Here is a 22,009-nt window from a genome sequence, read left to right on the forward strand (position 1 = left end):
CAGGTTGCTACCTGTTGTGTATGAGACAATTCATGAAAAAAATAAATGAAAGAACAAGTAGACTGAGCATATGATTATTTGTGGGGAGAGTGATGTAGAGCTGACAAGACTAATGTTTTGATTTCCAGAGAAGATTGTGGACTTCTCCTCTTTGCATTGGTGTGGAAACAAACAATCCCATGAATATCGAATATGTGAACCGGGGGAAAAACATTCCACTCTGAATCATCAGTAAGAAGAAACATTTTATTCACAGGTACTGTAAAAGTAAAACACAAGCTGCCGTATCATACATTTATACACAGGGTTTGAAAATCCTATACAAAAACAAAGATATTCGAAAATATGAGTTTTGATATGAAATATGACCTCACATATAATAATTTCTTGGAAAAAAGGTCTTGGTTTGGTAATAGGTATTTAATTCATGAGCCTGACCCCACAGTAGTGAAAATTGAAGTTATTGTAAAAAATTAGAATGGTAAAAATGGAGTAGAAATCATTCTTAAAAATGATTAAAAAATCTCATGCAGCATCTTCAGAAAGGGCCTGAGAGAGTACATCTTTGTAAAAGAAAGAAAACAAAGTCATATTTGTAACAGATATAGAAATCAAACATACCAAAATACAACAAAGCCAGTTTGTTTTTCATAACAATCATTTTTCACGATCATCTTTGTTCTCTCTGTGTCAGCCGTTTGATTCTTAACGAGCACATTCTGGCAGCTACAAAGAGCTGATATCATGATTGATTTTCCTTAACAATGTCCCGATCATTTGCTCTTGTTCACTGCATCATTTCACGGGTAACTAACAATTCTTGAGTCTTTGTTTGAGACACTGGATCAACTTTGTTAATTTGCCTATTAAAAGAAAAAAGAAGAGGGGACAAAAGAGGCCAAGCTGTGTCGCTGCCCTTAAGTCAGCATTGAGGTTCTTACAGTAGTTGCAGTAAATGTATTGGAATGCATAGAGCCGAGGCTTGGTAGCGCTTGAAAAAGTATCGTATAAGAGACCAGTCGACTTGTGCTATCTCTCATCTGTGCCTCTTTGTTTTACAGTAGCACCCAGTCCAAGCCCATTTGGAGAGAAATTGTGTAACCATTCATCATGCTATCCTCTATAGGCTAGTAGTGTAATAGGGAAGACTCTCAGGGTTTGCTTGACCACATACTGTATCGAGGCACCAGAGAGAATGGCTGAATCAAGAGTAATCACTCCCTATCCATCACAATGGCCCTCTGATTGATATGTTTTGGCGTAATCTCTCATTTTCAGCGAGATAAACACGGGCAAGCACAGCTTGAATAAGCCCTCCGTCCGTCCCCCAACATAACTGCTGCTCTATCTAAGTGCATCCACTGAGACCCATTTTGATCAAGGCAACTGGAGGGAAAAACATTCACTCAGCCCTGCTAGCCTTCACAGGCCAGCTGGCAGGCGATGAGTGACAACAGCAAATGCAGTCCTTGATGAGATAACATAGTCCGGTTTGAAAATCTAGAAAACTACAGAACCAGAGAGTTCAAATAAGGCGCAAGAGGCTGAATGAACATGGATAAAATGCTGACTGAGGTTTGAAACAAGAGAAAAAGGCAAAGTCTGGGAGCGCAATAACATTAGCTTATTGCTTTTTCTTTTTTTCCTCTTTATTTTTTCCCTTAAAGGATATTTGTACACACCACATAATCATATAAATACACTATACAATGCAATATAAAATATTTTTCTTAAAAGCAATATGTTCAGGGTTTGCTTAGGTATGCTTAGGATACCTGCACCATATGAAAAATAATGACTCAAAAAAAACCAATACAAAAGGCACTTCCAGGTGTTGTTCATTGACTCTTGAGTAGGTGATGGCCACTGCCTTGCCGTTACAGGCAACAGCATTTGTGCTCACGTTTCTTTTCTCTGCCATTAAAACATGTCCCGGACAACGAGGCACTGTAGCTCGGTGGTTAAGATTTCCTCTGTTTTTCATGCAAAGATCCACTCTCATCTCATCTCCGTCACTTGTTGTTCTTCATTCCAGTGATATCTATAGACTGGCTGCTACATTTCACCATCCTTTTGTTTTCTCACTTCCTCATTTCTCCAACCTCGCACTTTCTTTTGTCCTCAGACTTCGACTTCACGCAGTCCCTCTTGAGCACCAGATTTTGGCATGCTGATGTCAAAGCAGGTCACCATCATGACGCGGGACTTGCATAGATTGACACAGAACTCCAGGTCCTCCGTGGCTTGTGCCAAGGCCTCCAGGTACTCCGGAGACTCTTTGTCCAAATTCTGGTCCACCTCAACTGTTGAAAAGGGGAAATTAATGTTTGGTTACATGGTTCGTCACTAGGGATCTTTTTAAAAATGTACATTTAGCAGTTACTTACACTCTCCCATCCACTTGCTGGGGTCCATCATCAGTCGGGCCTTGGTGTCTTCCAGCTCCTCCAACAACACCTCATACTTTGCCTTCAGTTCCCTCACTTGCTGTTGCCTTCTCTCCAGCATCTTCAGCTTACTGTTAAAATACAGCAGGCCCTGAGAGAAAAAGAGACATTATTTATTACAGTTGCCTCAACAGCTCAGTTGGCTGAAGTAGCTGGAAGTAAAAAGTAAAAACAGGTTCAAACTGGCACAGCATAAAGTAGGAAAACTATCAGAAAACGGTTATGTAACTGCTGTAATACAGCCTGTGCTGCTAACACTGAAACATTAAAATTAGCTCACCTTGTCAACATCCTGGAATGGTTGCTGAAGACAAGATTGGGGAAAACAGATAAAACAAGTTAGCATGTTAAACAAGACAGAATATGAACAGAATGAGTAGCATATAATAAAAGTATGTGAACAGTATGTTAATATATACACACACTGTAGACACAAGCTACTGATGCACAAGACTCCAATGCTAAATTCAACATAGTAAGGGAAATTTCGTCATTCAGGCAGTGATGGCTGGGAGAGAAAAAATGTAAGATAATTTTTTCCTAATTGAAAGTAAATCAAACCGCCATCTAGCTGATTTAATATCTTCTCTTACCAAATCCCTGTCTGGCTGCGGCAAACTTGTGGGAGCAGTTAATGATCCACAGAAGAGGAGTCAGCTATAAAAAGCGATCACGCGGCCCGTGATGAGCGCTCGCGGTGAGCTGATTTGGGTTGGTGTCGGGCGCCCCTGCATTCATCACACATTCCCTGACCAGTTTTCTCACACCGTCTTCTTCCTCATACTTATTCCCCCCACTCATCATCATCACCACCGTCAGCAGTAAGCCGAGTCATCGCTCACATTCAAACCAATTAACCCTCGTCAGTAATTGCCTCCTGAACTCTTGACATTCCCGAGGAACGCTGCCAAAATACCGAGCTCTGGGAATCTGGACGCAGACATTTTAACTCCGGGATTTGCCGCTGAGCTGACTGAAGGTCAGACGTCTGAGACATATTATTGCTGTCTTGTGCTTTAAAAAGAAACTGGGAAGAAGTGAGCGAAGACGTTCCCACAAAGACACATCTTGAGCATGCATGGCATCAATGTCGCACATGCAAAATATGGCTGTGGCTCAGCGAGAGGGATTCACGAGACCTTGACCCAGACATAACATCATCTTGAACAAGTTGAGCAAGATGTATCGCCATGTAAAACATGTCGGGAGTGACCCTCTGCTCACCTCCGCGGATTCCTCCTGACGTCGCCTCTGGAGCCGCTCCACATCATCGATCTCGTACACCTTGATCTCGAAAGGCTCCTTCAGAGGTCCTGACATGGGAGGCAAGTCCACCCACTGGCCTGCTGTGGCCACCTTCTTCCCCAGGGACGAGGAGTCTGGTAGGGGTGCGGGGATGAGCCGTCTCCTCTGGAAGCCTAAAATATATGCATATGGTCAGACAGGCACCAGTTGCGTTGGTGACATACAGTAGCAGTATTTGCTGGGATTTATGATAAATATGTATGAGTCTCACTCTGAGATGTAAAGTGATGCGAGGCCTTACGCAGGCCGGCAGAGTTGTGGTGATTGCATATTTATAAGGGTTTCATGGGTTGCTATTCTGTATATACACACCGCCCGAATAATTTCAAAAGGTTGGTTCAACGCACGTGAATTCAAATGGTTATATATACGGGGCTACAAAAACCTGAACCAGGTCACTGCTGCTCATGTTCAACTCGTCTTTTTTGATCATCACAGTTCGAAGTCGTCTTGTTTTGAAACATTCATTATCATTTTCCCATATATGTATGAATAATGTATGCTGCTGATTCAGGAGAAGGGAAAATCCCATGAAACACTAATTTGCGAATGTAATAAGAATGGATTCATAAAGTTAGAACCGCTATATGGCTAATTTCCGAGGAGAGGGCATTCACTTCTGGATGCTATTTCAGTGTGTGCAGCTTCATGGGCAAGCGCTATTACCTGTATAATATGTGTGAATATCACCTGTACATGCATCAGTGTGAAATCCCAAATTAGTTTCTCACCATTCGCTCTCTTCTTGGGATACTTGGAGCTTCTTGTCCTGCCTGAGGATGACATGCCGCTCTCGCTCATGGAGTCGTGGGCGGAGGAGGCGCTGCCTGTGGCTTCGCTGTCACGGATCATGCTTTCATATCCGCTGCTGCCGCCGCTGTGGTAGAACAGAGCAGTGCGGCCCATAGCTGGAGGCAGCTCCCCGCTCAACACGCTGCTGTTGTCGCTGCCGTGGCCGCTGCTGTAGCGCTGAGGCCGCCTGGGTGCTGTGATTTTGCTGTACGGAGAGGGCAGCATAGCTATGGGGGATTTGTCATCACTCACGTTCGCCCCGCTGTCATTCCCGCTGTCTGAATCTCCTGAACCTCTCATGTGTTTGCCTGATATGTTGCCTGTCGCCAGTTCGCTCACACGGCTGTTGGCGGCCCTCATGGCCTGCTTGGTGCCCATGATGGTTCCTCTCCCAGGCTTACTGGTGACAGCAGCGGCGGTCCGAGGAGCTGACGTCCGTCCTGATGGAGGGAGGTTGGCGTTGGTGTTTCTGGTCACAGGGTTGGCCAGAGATTTGGTGGAGGAGCTTAGACCCTTGGAGTTGTTGACGGACAGTGAGCGTGCTTTACTATTATTGACTGCTCCTAACGCTCTGGGATTCACAGAGACTTTTACTTGACCAGGTCTGCCAATACTTCCTCCACTTGGGGATGATGGGCAGGTCGCTATAGGGGAGCTGGATGAATTAGGAATACCAAATCTTGGAATGGACCTGCTGGATTTGCTACTGCTGCTCCCCAGACTTGCCCCACTATTCTCCCTACTGAGTGTAGGCCTGGAGCCCGATAAGGACAGGCTTTCACACCTTTCCAGGGACATTTGACTGCCGTAATGCTGCCCAGCCTCTCCTCTAGGCCCTCTGACCTTCAGGCTGGAGGTAACTTTGGCTGTGTTGAGGCTGGAGGTTCTGAAACTGTCTGCTCGGTGACGTACCTCAAGCTCATCCTCTGATACAGCTGCCCTCGCTCCAGAGGCCCTTCCTGCTTCCCCATATGCTGACTTTAAGGCACTTTGGGGCAGCAGGATCTTCGTCTTGTGTTCCAGACTGGACTTTCTGACTGGAGGAGGGGGAGGTGAGGTGCAACCAGGTTTAGGGAGATTGCTCGCCTTCTGTGAGTTAGCCTTGTTGTTTTTCCCCAGGGAGGAGTATTTAAGGCTCGTGGTAGATGCGATAATATCTTGGCTTCCCTTGTAGTCTGAGGAGGAATGGATCACGGGCACCGTTCCCAGGGTGGTGGCACCTCGTCTCAGCTGAGGCATTTTGCTGGGTGGATTTTTACTGGCTGACTTCTCACAGCCGTCGACCACCCTCTGGGATGAGGTAGACCCCTGTACCTTGGGCGGGCGAGGTACACTGTTGCTGTTGTTGGATGTTTTGCAGGAGGGGATGCCGCTGGGGGGATTTCGGAGAAATTTGCTGGTGCTGCTTGAGTCGGAAAACTGAGGCTCCGAGTGGTTGTCAACGCGCTGCCAAGGATCCTCCTGCTTAGCCTCTTGCCTTGGTGGCTCTCTACTGCTGCTGCTGCTACTGCTACTACTATGGGAGATGGATGAGGTAGGTTTGATCTTCCTGGGAAGACTGGAGTGGACTATGGAGGGGCCCTGTGGAAGTTGGGAGGAGCTAAGCGAGTGAGCTTTACTTATTTTAGATGTGAATCTGAGGGAGCCTTTGGCTGATTCCGGAGATGGGGGGCACTTTGTCAAGGAGAGTTTGCTTGAGGCGGTACTGTCGCTGTCTAGTTCAGAAAAACTGAATCCACTGTCATTTAAAGAGTTCTTGGCATCTCTAGGAGAGGAAACGCAATGGAACATATCCAGGGAATCAAAGTAAAAGGCGGCCTCTGGTCCCATGTGTTTGGCCTGTGGAAGGAAGACGTCTGTGGAGTGAGCCCCTTCACTCTCCAAGGTGCAGACGCTAACCTCACTCAGCCATGAGCTGATAGATGAGCCCCTGCTGTCTACACACTCCATTGCTCCCTCCTGGAGGGGTGTGACCACGGCGATGTTCACCTCCGATCCTCCCGCGGCCGACGTGTAGGCGTCAAATTCGTCATTGATGCTGCTGATGATGCTGACAGGTCGGGAGCCAGAGGCCAGGGCCTGAAGGGAGCAGTCGCTGTTAAAGCTGATGATGCTGGATGGCCGACCCCTATCTACAATACTGCCTATAGACAGCTCCTCCACCACAGTGAACACCAGCTCATCCTCTCCATTCAGCTCCACGGGCTGCTGCAAGGTCACGGTGGCTCTAAGGATGTCCCGATCCAGACATCTTTCCCTCAAGGTAGAGCGCACCTGGCAGACCTCCACGGGAGCTCTGAGCAGAGGGGAAGCGTAAGGATCCCTCCTTTTCACAGCCTGGTGGCTCATTCCTACAGGTGGCATTCTGGTGCTGGATCTCTCCTCATTGCCGCTATTTTCCTTGCTGGAGTCTCTCTGCTGTGAAGGAGGTGGGGCTGGCTTGGGCAAAGCTTTCTTGTTGAAGTACACCTTCTCCCTCACCACAGGCTCAGAGTTAGACCCTGAAGCAGTCGCTAGTTTGTTAGGGCTAACTCTGCTTTCTGACACCAAGGCTTTCTCGCCATCAGCGCTGGTTCTGCACTCATTTTGAACACTGTCTGATGGTCCCCTTTCTGCAGGTGTGCATTGCGTCTTGGCATTGTCCAGTTTAGATTTAGTGCTGGGACTGCAGGATGGTGTTGTGGCGACAGATTTAGGGGATTGTTTGGGTGAGATGCTCTCTTGGGCGTAAGAAATATTTGCTACAGTCTTTGGTGAAACAGAGCCTTGGCTCTCCTTAGATATGTCGGCCTTGGGGCTAGCTTGGCCTCGCTTGCCCTCTCCAACAAATGCAGTGGGTTCTTCACTGCCGTCTATACACTCCAGCCTCTCCTGCAGCTCAGCAAATGTGTTGCATTTAAAGAAGTGGTCTCGGTCCAGAGGGCCGTCTCTTGCAGACTTCTTTCTGTTCAGGGAGGGGATGATTGGGACAAAGGCAGGCGGGCCTTCGTTGTCACTAAGCTCCCTGTCCGAGATCGCAGTTCCCCCAGGGCCCACGTAAATGACAGTGTCACATGACTGTTCACTGCTGGAGGAGTAGTCTGGGTCACTGAGCATGGAGGGCAGATCTGGGTCCAGGGCTACAGTCCGAGGGTGGAACGGCCTGAGGTGGGGTGGCCGGCGGATCCTCCCTTCCTCACAGGAGCTCTCCCCTCCAGATGAACTGGATGCATACTGCAGAGCAGAGGGGAAGTTAGTCTTTGGGGTTTTAAAAATGATCTTATTAAGTCCTGACAGTAATGTGATTCTAACGTCTTACAATATTAATGTAACAATCTTTTTTTTTTCTTACAAAACCATTTTAATCTTTATAATTCATAGTAGATTCATTTCATAGTGAAATCAATCGTAGGGCAAATATATAATTCCTATGACATTACCAGTCGATATTTATCTAAAGGTTAAAAGTGCACATCGATAGTCACACAGAAATTAATGTCAATAATACAAATTGCTGGATGTGGACTGCATTATAATCATGCCAGGGACCAATACCAAATAAATACATGCTGTCACTCCACCTAATTATCTGGAGCATATATTTCCCTAATCCGAGGGAACGCATTACACACTTCCTTGGGCAGTGGTATTGATTACATGATTATGCGTTGGAGGAGCTGAGGAAAACTAGCTCTGAGTTACTGCACTAATAATCTCTCATTTGCGGAAGCATTCACACATTCATTTGCTTAATAGGTCCAAAATTACAGGAGGAAGAAAGATTTAGGGACGTGAGTCGTGGCATGAAATATGATGAATGCAATCAAAGTTGCACATGCACGTTAGGAATGTAATTGCTATAATAGTGACACTTAAATATAATGTTAAATTAACAATTAGTCTGCATTTATAAACAACGAACGACACTAAATGCAGCACAGCTATTGCAGGAATCATTACTTAGAAGAATTATAATTTAAGTTGCTAAATGTTCTTATACCACTGGGATATTCATACATGACTTATTTATGAGTTTATTGCTGCATATGTTTAACCATATTTATCAGTGCTAATCAGTGTACCTTAGACTTCTTCTTCCTCATGCGGTGGATGCGCGATGCCAGCTGGATCGTGGTGAGTGAGTCGGCGTAGTTGGCGGGGGAATCGGAGATGTGGGCGATCATGGTGGTTCTGCAGTTGATGTTGCCAAGGGACTCCCTCAACAACATTGTCAGTTTGCTGTCCCTACAGGGTGCATTCACAGTGTTATTAGCAAACGGGACAGCAATACTTCAAAAAGACAACAAAAGGTAGCTGACATGATTCCAGGAGGAGCCATTTTGAGTTCTCTGAACTGACAAACACTCCTGTGACGAGTCATTACTCTTTTCATACCTGAGTAACTGCAATATAATCTTGTGCAACACCAGTGAAGGCTATTATGTGAGTCTAACTAAACAAACTAAATAAACTGTCTCGCAGCAAACCTGCAAGCCTGACGACACACGCAGCAACATGCCAGAAATGATCACCTATAGACACCACTTCACACAAGCTAAAACACAGTAAAAGAGACAGTAATGGGGACTTTCTTACCTGTAAGGTACGTGTTTTGCTCCATTCGCCAAAGCCATGATGACATTTCCCAGTGCGTTCAGAGAAAGACACAAGCCTCCCCCTCCGTCTCTGCTCTTACTCAGGACCTTTTCGCAGCTCCCCAGGTCGATGAGGTGCAGCCTGCTCCGTCCGCCTGACACTGTGCCAAAGACAGGAGAACAACCAGGTGAGCACAGAGCCAGACACTCCCTCTCTGAAGTCAGCTCCTCATGCAGTTCAATGAGGACATGAGTGGCACAGCTCAGCCCAGGCTAGGCAGGTGATTGTCAGAGCTGTCTGATTTATTTATGAGTAAGATTCTCACACTGAAGTAATCCAAATCGCAGCCTGACTGGTAAACTCACACCAGATGTGTAACTCATGGTAACAAGGAGGCACGAACAGTATACATTCCCCTTCTACTCGACTTAAAATACAGCGAGAGGGAATTGGCTGTCATTGTTAAAATTATAGGGCTACACATTGTTATGTGGCTGACTGATGTAATTGCTACTGCAGCAGCAAAACATTAAACTCCTGTCAGCAAGGCTTCAAATCTTCATTCTGTCTTGCAGAGGCCACAATCCATCCATAAATATTGCAAATAAGGGGCTTGTCTGATGCTCAATTCATACTCCATCTAGCTCACAACAAAACCACCTTATTCAGTGTGAAAGGGAGGTCACCTACTGGCGATTTTAGACTCTTTTCAGGGGTTCTAAAGTACACCTTAATCTCATCTCAGCACCCTTAAAAAATAACTATCAAACCCTTTGAGACCCACTGGACTGCTGCGATCCCGGCCGACATTACTGTCTTTAAGAGGCTGTAGCGGTCTTAGTCAACCATGTCATGTTAGCTTGTCAGGAAGGAGGCTAAATAACTCTCCAAAGTTAGGCTGAATTTTGGCGAGGAAAAACTGGCATTGTGATTTTCAGAGGTGTCCCTTGACCTCTCATTTCAAAACATTTCCACCATAACTTGCAGAAAAGGCCGAAATTGGCGCATAATAGTTCACCAGAATGCAAGAAATGAAGTGTTTGACACAAAATTTCATGGGGGAGGACCCCCAGCCCCCCACTTAATACAAGTCCCCGGCCAATGTTGAAACGAAACCTACGCCCTTGACTGTACACATATCTGAGCCCCCCTCAAGATCTGATCCTTTCATCCCTGAGGTCACCTTTGAATAACTATAATTAGGAGAGGATATGTTAAAATAAATTATACTGCGGTTGTACTCATTAACACTTATGCTAGAATCAGTGACCATAACATTATTCGTTTATTACATAAATGAGAGGTGGCAACTTGTTGGAACAAGCGTTGTAGATGTATTAATGTAACGGTACTAACTTCCTCCCTTGCCGGTCTTCTCCATGCGGTACTGGTAAATGTGCAGAGTGAACAGCATGTGGGAGTTGCGTCGATCCTCTTCCTCTACGTTGGGTCTGCTGGTGCTGCGTGCGGCGATGGCGGCGTCCAGGAAGAGGGCGGCTTTCTCAGCCGTCGGGGCGCGTAGCTCACTCTGATTCGTTAGCTGTGGGGGGAGGAGGAGACAGAGAACAGGGTTAGGGTGAGCAACGGAGACCACATAGGGCTTGAGGAAGAGGACAGATGTGAAAAGGATACCGTGGAAGAGAGGAAAGAGAAGGAGAGGGGAGCCAGTTAATTGGACCCCAGCACGCATTTCTTGCCCATTAGATTGGGTCTCGGGGGCGATTAAAACAGCAGATATGCACACAGAGGGAGGAGGATTAAGAGAGGTAATGGTGGAGCAGGAGGCAGGGGCACTTCCCTCACCATGGATGTGATGATGGCGGTGGTGAGATACAGAAAGAGAGGAGGGGAAAGGAGGAGAGAGAAGGCGGGGGGTATCATGAAGGGAGCCCACACGTGGCTGTTGAGAGGAAGAGCAAGAAGGAGCTTCACAGAACGGCACAGCCTTTGAAGTCAGAGTCCATACAGACCCCCAAAAAACAACATCTGACAGCAACACCTGTGAGCGCCATCAAACCTACAGTTCTTCCACCATCCCCCAATAGCACTTCTATTGTGCTGCAGAGGGCTAGCGCTAACACACGGGTAATAGATGCTGATGGATGCTGACAGGAGAGTCAATACAAAGGTAAGAAGAAAGCCATCAATACCACAGATGGGTTTGGTGGAAATATAAAGCGAGGATTTGAGAGGCGGGAGGGACGGAGCGAGGCGGACTGGGAAGTCCTGAGAGATAGAAAACGCAACACATACACACACGAGAAAAAGTCAAACATGTTTGAGAGAGGAAGAGGTAGATCATAGACAGAAGAAAGATCAATACTCACACAGACTAAGACTGTATAATTCACAGAGGGAAAGAAAGGATCAGTGAACAAAGAAAGAGTGGAGGATGTGTCTCACCTGAGTGCCACAGATGGGATCCTCTCTCAGGTGGATGCCAGGGGACTGGCCCTCCTGCAGGCTGCCGGTGGACACCTCAGACAGCAAGTCCTTTAGCTCCTCGTCCTTCCCAAAGATTTCCACCGCAGACACTCGAACAGAGAAGCGAGTGCCCGTCTTCTCCTTCCTCTCATTGATGAGCTTGAATAGCCAGGAAATGGCACAGGGCACAATGCCGAGGCTCTGAGTGGAGCTGTCTTTGCCAATCATGGTGTACGTCTTGCCTGGGGACATGTGAAAGAGAGAGAGAGAGGGGGATGAAACGGAAATATTGCCAGCTACACTCACTATATGTTCTAAAATTACTTCTTTCATCAAGCGGTCTGGAATGGGCAGGAAGTTGACACACGAATAGACACTGGATATTTTCTGAGGGTTATTGTGTTTAACAACTGTTGATGAAAAAATTAATAATAGCTGATGTGGGGCTTATATCCAGGAGGTAATATCCAGTACATGCAAAATAAAAAAATAAAAGAAGTGCTAATCCAAGGACCCATTCCAGAAGCAGTAATTCAGTGGAGAATTACACCTGGTGGAAACAGCAGCGCGAGGAGAGCAAGCCCTTCAGCCTAAGAGCACTGCCCAGGCCAATTACCAAGATTTTAATTACAGCCCGAGCCCTGAAGCTCAGCACTTTACCCCTCACCCCCACCCACCCCGGACTCACTACCCATTCCTTTTCCTCCAATCTCCCATTCCTTGACTCACCCCACTGCACCGCTAAGCCAATTGTGGACATCAAGTGCAGCTAACAAAGAGCAATGAGAGTTTTCTTCGGCTAACAAAGGCTCTTGTCTAATCTCTTGCCAGTGGAGGAGCTTACCGAGCTTGACTTGGCCGAAGCAGAAGATGCAGCCGTCTGCACCGTTCACCACAGACTGGATGACCTCAGCTACTGTCCCTGAGCACACCTCAGCCTGCGAAAAAAGAAACACACAGAAACAGCCGCCTCACAGTCAATTTAGAATTCAGCCACATCCAAGAAATACCGTCAAACAGGCATATTGAGAACAATGAATCCAAAACGGTATCCTATAAACTTAACTGTTATTTGGCATTGGTTACGCCCAAATCACATTAATGGTTTCAGTATTTTTCATCACTCAGGAGTGTGTGTGTGTGTGTGTGTTTATGTGTGTGCTGCAACGTGTGGCTCATTTTTGCAATCTGTTTCAGCATGGGTCCTCTGGGGCGAGGCTCCTGCAGCAGAGGCCCCTTCCCATACATCACACTGCAAACAAGGCCTCTAACAGCAGAACAGCTTGCTGTTACTGTTAGCCACCAGCAGTGCTGCTGTCCCAGCGGCACAATCTAGCAGCTTGGCCTCGGCTCTGCAGCGGCAACGTTTAGGCTTTAGCTATCAGCAGCTTACTTAGGAAAATACTTGCTCCAAGTAGGTGGTTTGATAGGAGATCCAAGGCTATCAACGCTACGGAGACACAATGCTCTCTAATCTGATCTCTTAGCTATTTAGAGTTTACTGCACCATGGGTAAATGCATAAAATACTTATACTATCGTGTGGAGAGAGCAGAACTGGTGTGCTCCCATATCAGCATATAGTAAACATGTATCTGACCTTTGTCTTTGATCTTGGTGGGTATGCCCGCTGAGGGCTGAGGTTAGATATAGTTGTTCTATGAAAGGAGAGGTTAGATATAACCGAGGTGGATTCAAATCATTCCCCAGAGAGCTTAAAAGGCCCAGCTGTTAGGCCCACACTGGTAAGAATGCCCTCTGACCCAAGACAGGCATTTCTTCTCTAAGCTGCTGGCCACACCCTGCCAGCATGAAGACATCCCTTTGCCCTTGAGAGGCAGAATTCCCACACAACACCTTAAAAAAAAACACATACACACATGTAGAACACATGCCCCGCTGGCCCTTACTTGTGAGGCATCCGGGGTAAAAACAGCATCGAAGGCGAATATCTTTGGGACGGCCACGGTGGCAGATCTCCTGTGTGCTGAGCTGGAGTGTGGGCTGGACGCCGGGTCGTAGAGGGTCAGCTGCTTCTTCCTGCTGTCCACTTTCAAGAAGGATTGAGACTCTGAGGAGTCGGCAGTCTCCAGAGATGGACAGATACGCATCATCACTTTCACCTAAATCGCAGAGTGAGACAGATAAGCAAACAAAAAAAGGAAACGAAGGAGTGGATTAGAAAGTGAGTAAGCATAAAACATGAAGACTGTGCAGACGGACTCAGCAGAGAGATGTAAGAATGCATTTTTCAGGTTCAGCACAGAGAAGGAAAAACTTACAGGATAAGCTTAACATCTTTTACTTACAGTGCACTAGCAGAGGAAAGAGAGGAAATGTATGGTAGGCACTCTGAATACAGTAGAGCTGTAATGATTAATCAATCAATTAGTTTTCAATAGGGCTGTCAATCGATTAAAACATTTAATCGCGATTAATCGCATGATTGTCCATAGTTAATCAGGATTAATCGCAAATGAATCACACATTTTGTATCTGTTCAAAATGTAACTTAAAGGGAGATTTTGTCAAGTATTTAATTATTTATTTCAATTATTATATTCAATTATTAGTATTTTAACTAGTTGGAGCACCCATAGAACCCGTTTTCATTCACATATCTTGAGGTCAGAGGTCAAGGGACCTCTTTGAAAATGGCCATGCCAGTTTTGCCAGTTTGGAGCGTTATTTAGCCTCCTTCCCGACAAACATGTATGAGTAGCAGTATTACATGGTTGGTGCCAATGGATTCATTAGGTTTTTCTAGTTTCATATGATACCAGTATCTTCCTTCTAACTTTAAAACTGAGCGTGCTACAACCTAAAAATCGCAAGTTGTGTTAATGCGTTGAAGAAATTAGTGGCGTTAAAACGAATTTGCGTTAATGCATTACTATCACGTTAACTTTGACAGCCTTAGTTTTCAACTATTACATTAATTGCTTAATCGGTTTGAGTAATTTTGTACGAAAAAAAGTCAAAAATCTCTGATTTCAGCTTCTTCAATGTGAATATTTTCTGGTTTCTTTACTCCTCTATGACAGTAAACTGAATATCTTTGATTTGTGGACAAAATAAGACATTTGAGGACATCATCTTGGACTTTGGAAAACACTGATCGACATTTTTCACCATTTCCTGACATTTTATAGATCAAACAACTGATCAATTAATCAAGAAAAATAATCAAGAGATTAATCAACAAGAGAATAATCGTTAGTTGCAGCCCTAGAATGCAGATCTATAGGTATCCAGTCTGAGAGCATGGCTCAGCGTTGTGCATTAACATCACATCCACTATGTCAGAGTTGATGGACATCGACAGTTGCCATGGAAACACTCCCATTGACTGGTGAACCTGATGGGTCAACACATTGCCTAATGGTGGCAGTTAAAAGGCAGCGAGGTTGCGTATTGAAAGTCGCAGCAGAAAATGGTGGAAATGAATGTGTGTGAAGCGCCGCCACGCTGAGGGATTATCCCTCTAGCGGGCTTGTTTTTCTGGACCAGGAGCAGCTCACCAGCATGGGGAGTGCAGGAGCATATGGCCCCCCCCTCTTATCCCACCTACTCTCTCTTCCTCCTTCTCCTCTCCCTCCCCTCTGCTGCCTGGAAAAAAATGGCAGCTCCACATTAAGAAGCTGTTGCATTCTGGGGTTTGACATTCATAGAGTGAGCTTACGGTCTTAACGCATTCCACAGGTCATCGTGCCCGCATGGTACGCTAAAAGGGATGGCGGCTTATATCTTAAGGTGTTGATTCGGCGCTGCTCTGACAAGCCCACTCGTGTCTAACGTCATTGCCATGGTTACAGGAGTGAGGTCATTGAGCCAGTTGTGTATAGTGGCACCTCTTACAAACAACAGCATATAAATTTCCCCATTTCCTGCCTCTACTGTGCTGTAGAGATGCACTGTGTGTGGTTTGCGTGGGTGTGGTCGTGTTTGTGCATGTCAGGCTGTGTGACAATCACCTTCTATTGTAATTCTGACAGCTGGATATTGCCTTACAATCGGATGGTCAGAAATACACCTCTACTATATCTCCAAAAAGGCTCTGCGGAAATATATCTGTGACTGACAGGAGACATAAACGGCTCTTGGGATATGTATAGCGGTGTTTGGAGTCCCTGTCAGCTCCCTGTTTAGTGTAAAGCCTAGCATTATATCAGCTGAACAGCTTCTATATCCTACAGTATATGTGATAGGGAACTCAATCCTGAGCCATTTCAATGCTTCTTGAAAAAGTACCCACGATGCCTCTCAGGCGTTGAAATAAAAACCTTAAAATACAGCTAACTCCCTTTCCTTTTGGACTGTTTCACTCAGTCTGGGTCTCTCCACTGTCTTAACGCCTACACTAAAGACCCATTCTTCCAACAATAAATATTGCTACAGACCCAGCGCTTTGAAAAACATGTCACTGGAAATCCTTTTCTTTCAGTGAGCGAATTCATCTTTCAGCATTCGGCAGGCCAAGTGCAAACTCTCTTTATACTCCGCAGGGGGCTGTTATCGTGACTGACGTGTGCATATGTTGAGTAAATTACATTTGCTATGACATTCAAACCGGGCTTCCACGTATGAGTGCTGAGTCTCTGTCTACCAGACAGAGGCTACCAGGCGAGCTAATGTCTCAGTTTTATTTATGTTGGCGGAGATCACATACTGGAGGCCACGGAGGATTGGCTACAGTATTTTCACACCTCGGACTCCGTGCTAATGGCCCTGTTTCCCTGTCCCTTGATCCCCCACAAAATCCATTAGGGTGGCTTGGCATTCCTCCATCCACTCAACTGTCTATGCCTAAAAGAACTGTGTCTAGGTCAAAAGTGGAGAAGTGGAAGTGACCCACATACGGTCGATGGAAACAAGACGTTCAAGTCTTAAGTTGAATGTGAGACAGACGAAATCAAAATCATGTAGGCTACTGAAAATGTTATTGCAACTGTGATTCCACAAGAGAAACAGAGACAAATACTCAAAGAAAGCACATACATGTATTTGCTTTACATTAACAAAAAATGGCCCGATATGCTTGGAACAATGCCATAAATCTTGATTTCCCCTTTAAGCTGCACAGATGTATAGTATACCTCAGGTGTGGGCTTGAGGAGGCTTGTTAATAACAGGTTTCTTTATGAAGTCCTTGTGTCAATGGGAGACTTACAATATGTGGCAAAATCTCAACCGTCTGGATACCTGGCAACAGAAGCGAGCACTTCCTATCCAGGTGGGATCTAATCTTGTTAGGGGACTTCTTCTGCTTTATAAATACAGGACGCCAGCTCAGGCAAACAATACCCAATAAACCACAGAGGAAGAGCGATGTGTTTATACAGCTTTGTTTAATGACCGTCCTATTGCTGCCAGCCTGACTTTCATCACCGCGCACTGTACCTAAAATGGAATTAGAAGTCCCGCTGTTAAACGTGACCGCAGATTTGTGGATTATGGTTTTTGCTGTCTTTCTGTGTTCAGACGGAGGAATGCTGCTCTCACAAACTGCATGAATTCATGACATTCCACGAGGCTTATCTGACTACATCTGCATGGACTGGACCAGACGGCACGCTGCCTGCGGACCAGCGTGTCGCCACCCTGCATTCTCCCCTTCAAATAGGGGTCTGTGTGTGTGGTTGTGTAGGAGGGGTTAAGGGGGTTTACATGAGCAGAGCTTGTATCTGTACTTTGCAAGCATTAAAATAACACACACAGCTTTGAGTATACTGATCCAGGTCTGTTCTCACCTTTCCCATCCCGGGGTTCTCTTTCACTTTGGACACGGCTCGGAGCAGGCATGGCGGGGCCGGGGGCGGCGAGACCTGCAGGATGCCGCTGAAGTTGGTGGGGTATATGGAGGGCTCCTGCGGGTGGAGCAGCGAGGGCTGGTGCTTCTTCCGCTTGGAGGACAGGTTCAGCTTCTGAGCTGCCCTGAAAAGAGGAGAAAAAAAAAAAACGCCTTGAGGTTGAAGCTAAACTTAGAAAACCACAGTTCATACATAAGGAAATCATATTTCTTTTGCTTGGGTGATGTTTTCTTCCAGCATGGTACCCAGCCAAGAGCTTTTATACAGGGTGTGCTGCAACGCCTTTAGAAATCCCACGCTGAAACTGGAACATAAAGGTCAATAAGCTCCTTTTAGTTCCCCTAAAGAAAACAAAGTCAGCAGGAGAGCTTCACAGTGCCACCACTCCCGACCATTCCCCACTCTAAAAACTGCTTTTCCTTCCAACTCCCAACACAGACTCCCCTACCAAGAAAGATAATGCTTCATCCTTCTACTTCAACTAGAGCAGGTAGAGTGCTCTCATACTCTGATTTTCGCAACAGAAACTGCAAATCCATAAGATAAATGATTACCAGGCAACGCTCTTCGTCTGTCAGGGACCAAATATAGGCTGTCAGAGCAGGATGGCACGGTAAACTCATGCATTTATCTTGATCAAACACAAAACAATTGTCACAGACACGACAGGCGAGGGCTGCTGAAACACTGCCCTCTGGGATATGTCTATCTCTGTTACTAAAGCTCAGCAATTATGAGTCAAAGCTGGAACGTGTACTGTTTTTTGGGGGGGTTTGATCATTTACATTAGATAAGCTGGCCAGCACCAGTAGATGAAAGGCAGGAAGGTAAATCCAACTCACTCCTCTACTTTAGTAGACAAATGTCTGCTGGAGCAGTTCAGCTGTGCTGCTGCTCAGCTGTAACTGATTCCAGCTTTTTGACAGTCCTCTAATTAAAATCCAATGTCATCCTGGCCTCTTGTCTCCTAAAGTCAGTGCTAACGAGACCCCTATTGGTCACAGAGCCAACTGAGTCAGGCCTTTCTGTCTAAACTCCTGCAACTCAAAGGACAGCAGAACCAATATCTGTGCTCGGCCTGCAGGGAATCCGGCCAGACTTAGAGTGGTTCCAGGTATGGCATCGCCCTGGATCAGCTAACACCGCCCCTCAGCTGGAAACTCAAGGTCAGCGAGGAAAGTAATACTCCCAGGAAATTCAAATGCACTCAAATGGTTTTCACTCGAGCAGTCGGATTTCAGAGCGACGCGGGGAAGACAAAGACAAGGTTGTCTACACGAAAGGAGAGAGTGGCACGGGGGAAGTGGGGAGTGAGAGATTAAAAGATGAGAAATCTGCAGAGCAAGGTTTTTTTTAGTAGAAGTAAAAAGAAGCAGAGCATGTGAAAGAGCAAAAAAGGGCAGAACCGTGTGTGTCCTGTGGAGCAGCGGTTTCCTAATAGGCCAGCCTGAGCTCATTAGTCCTGCTCTGGGCTCCTCCGGACAGGACTAGGTGGGCTGCTGCCAAAAACACAACCCCCCCTTCCCTTCCCTTCCCTTCTCCTCTACGTCCCGGAGTGACAACCGGCCCCCCTCCTCAACACTCCCCTCTCCACTGTACGCCCCCTGCAGCGACAGCCCAAGAGCACAATCAGGGAACACACTGCCGGCTGATGGAATAATTATTGCATCCAAGGAGGCTACAGGAGAAGGCTCTCCCCGGGGAGCTGCCTATGTGTGATAGCATGCGAGACGGATCGTGTGACTGAAAAAAAAATGAGATGGAATAGATGAATGTGAGATGGAGGGAAAGAAAGGGGAAACTACACCAGAACACACGTGGCTGTGTGCGACTACAGTACATGTGTGTGTGTGTGTGTGTGTGCATTTATGAGAGGTTTCCACAGCACATTCATTCAAGATGAATGTACGCTGTCTCTCTGTCTCTGTCCCTCACTCGGTCTCTCTCACCTCATTCTGTCTCCTTCCTCTTTCAGCACAGGGATAAATCAAGCATCAGGAGTCACCATGAAGGGAAAGGAAGGCTAGTACACTATACTGATTTATAATTGCCTTGATCATTGAGGGTTCTCAACAGAGAGCTGAGCTGGTAACCTTGAGGTTTTATTCATGCTGCACAATGACGATCGTGTGTTCTTCAATGGGTAGGTGAGTAATAAAGGATGATATTGCTGTTTTTTTCCCACTACAACCTACACAAACACAGGGATATGAATTGCTTGTCACTTTCTCTCTCTATCTCTCCCTCCCTCCCTTCTTCTCTCTTCCTCTCACTGCCCAACTGTATGATCAGTCAACGGAAAAAAGGCGGTGAGAAGAGGCTCAGATTTCTTCGCCCACAACAGCTTGTCCACCTGTTCACTCCCAATCTCCATGCTAATGAAGCCGTTTCCTTGCACAACTTGGTCTAAACGCTCAAAGGAGGAGCTGCGCCTCAGTCAGTTTTAAGTTTGTACAACACTGTACTGCTCTGTTGAGTGCCACACACAAAACTGGTTTGTTTCAACATGCACCAGTAGAGAAAACGCTGCAATGCATGGTGTACTTACAGCTCTTTCCAATCCATTATCTGGTTTAGGCTTACAGTCAAAAAACAGACGACTGATAGAGTTCAACTTCCATGTCTGTGTTGTCACTGCTCTCCATTACTCGCACATTTGATACGCCGGCACGGTCGCCGAGGACGGAGCGAGGCGGGGCTGCTCACTAGTTGGGGCACGGGGGTCCTCTTTGCTCCGATCGCAATCATCGAGGTTCCACTTGATTTCACAGAGGTTTGTAAGAAGCTGGGGGGTCGGAGGGAGAACCAGGAGGAGGAGGAGGAGGAGGAGGAGGAGGCGTGGGCGTCATAGGAACTAAATGGAACAAGCGCCAGGTGGGGCCGAGTGGAGGTGGGCAGACAGGATGAGAGCCCTGCAGGAGGTTTCTACAGTGAGATGTGCAGGTAGTCCAGAGAGCTTTGAATAGGATGAGGCAAGGAGGAGGTCAGGATGAGAAGGAGCTCCTCCTCTGTTCATACGCCACTAAACTCTTTCCATGTCTCTCCAAACCAGGAAAAGTTCAGCATCAGTTCAGAGATGCACAACAAAAATCCCAGCAACAGCTTGCTCTCCAACTCACATCCAATTCTGCATTCACCCCACAGGCTGTATGGTCGTCTCTCATTTGGTAAATCCACTGTGGTGTGTCTTGCTGTGGGTGGCTGCAGGTCCTGATGCCCAGGTCCTTCCTAGAGTCTCTGCTGCTTACGGGCAGGAGGAGGGGCAGAGAATCAGCACGCTTGGCTGGGCTGGAAGATTTCCTTGGGTGGCTGAGAATGAGGAGAATTCCTACTCCTGTTCCGCCTCTCGGTCCTTCTCCTGCTATCGGAGAAATGCTGGCAGCTGTCCTGCCGTGTCTCTCTCTCTTTCCCTGCCTCTCTCTCTCTCTCTCACACACACTCCCTCCTCTCCCTCTCTCTCTCTCTCTCTTTCTTTCCTCAGCCCAGCCCCTTTTCCCTCCGACTGCCAGACGAGGTGTCAGCGCTCGATTGCTGGCTGCTCGCGGCGCAATTTGCAAGTATTCTCTTTCTCTCTCTACCCACACACACACACACACACACACACACACACACACACACGCACACACAGTCTCACACAAACCCCAACACACACACATGTATGCCCCCCACCACACGTCACATGAATACTTAATGCATACAGGAGCCTTCTCTTCTTTTAGGGTCCCACACTTCAAACAGATTTGGTTAGTATGCCTACAGTGCATGAAGGCATGAGCACGAGTGTGTGTGTGTGTGTGTGTGTGTGTGTGTGTGGCGGCTAGTGAGTGTACACATGTGCACATTTGTATTTCTTTTTGCCTTTGTTGAAGGATGTAATTAGCCAGATGAATGAGGGTGTTATTAATCATAAGGAGCGACACACAGATAAGGAAGGATATACTTAAGAGCAGAGAGATGGATTGCCTGAATGAGCGATGCTCTGACTCAATTGCAAAGCTGAGAGAGATAAAAAAAAAAAGAGTGAGAGTGAGGGAAAGAGGGGGGGGGGGGGCGAGAGGACAAACAATGGACAGATGACATGTTAGAAAGACAGATTTATGCCGGCCAGCGAGAGAGAGTGCAGCCAGTCAATGGTCAAGGGTAAAAAGGGGAATGAAAGCGTGTGAGTGGGCGAGCAGCGGGGTGAGAGTACCCTGTATTCCCTGGGCTGCCAATTTACCAGTAAGCCCTCTCAGCCCCCAACCAGCCAGCCCTGTTTGAAAGGCTGCTGCTTTGGCTGCAGAGTGCCTACTACAACACATCGGCAGACAGAGTGGGTGTGAGACTTGCCAGATGAAAGTACATTCAACACAAACCCACGCCGAGCTCTCTCTGCCTCTCTCCCTCTGACACAGTGCCCCTCATATGAACTCTGCCGGATTACATTTTGGAGGAATAAAAAACCCACCGCTGCCTACCTATTTAGAGAGCACAGTATACTGTAGTAATGAAGCTGTTTGATATATCACATAACCTTTATCTTCCTCCTTTGCCACAGCACGCTTACCTCTGCTTTTCTGCAGCGTGCCCAAATGAATTCGCCTGAGGTGGGCTTAATTTAAAGAGCACGAACCGTCTCCTGGAGCTTTGCCACGTGCTACTTTTACTGTGAATCATG

The 22,009-nt window shown here is 46.7% G+C and overlaps 1 protein-coding gene across 3 annotated transcripts in view; it reads right to left on the minus strand.

Moving 5' to 3' along the window:
• Positions 1–232: 232 nt before the first annotated feature.
• kif26ab (kinesin family member 26Ab) overlaps positions 233–22,009 on the minus strand; it is a 75,934-nt gene continuing 54,157 nt past the window's right edge. For 2 of the 3 annotated variants that reach the window (XM_074660305.1, XM_074660306.1), the window contains exons 5-16: positions 17,293–17,476; positions 13,453–13,665; positions 12,388–12,481; positions 11,523–11,785; positions 10,476–10,659; positions 9,120–9,279; positions 8,606–8,768; positions 4,484–7,757; positions 3,672–3,865; positions 2,728–2,751; positions 2,388–2,538; positions 233–2,303 (exon numbers count right to left, since the gene is read on the minus strand). In XM_074660305.1, coding sequence (XP_074516406.1) covers positions 2,122–2,303; positions 2,388–2,538; positions 2,728–2,751; positions 3,672–3,865; positions 4,484–7,757; positions 8,606–8,768; positions 9,120–9,279; positions 10,476–10,659; positions 11,523–11,785; positions 12,388–12,481; positions 13,453–13,665; positions 17,293–17,476 — 5,086 coding nt within the window. In that variant the 3' untranslated portion in view covers positions 233–2,121. Of the gene's footprint in view, positions 2,304–2,387; positions 2,539–2,727; positions 2,752–3,671; positions 3,866–4,483; positions 7,758–8,605; positions 8,769–9,119; positions 9,280–10,475; positions 10,660–11,522; positions 11,786–12,387; positions 12,482–13,452; positions 13,666–17,292; positions 17,477–19,900; positions 20,841–22,009 lie in introns of those variants that run through there. The other variant, XM_074660307.1, reaches the window with a different exon arrangement.

Source organism: Sebastes fasciatus, chromosome 15, assembly GCF_043250625.1.
Source record: "Sebastes fasciatus isolate fSebFas1 chromosome 15, fSebFas1.pri, whole genome shotgun sequence".
Taxonomy (NCBI): domain Eukaryota; kingdom Metazoa; phylum Chordata; class Actinopteri; order Perciformes; family Sebastidae; genus Sebastes; species Sebastes fasciatus.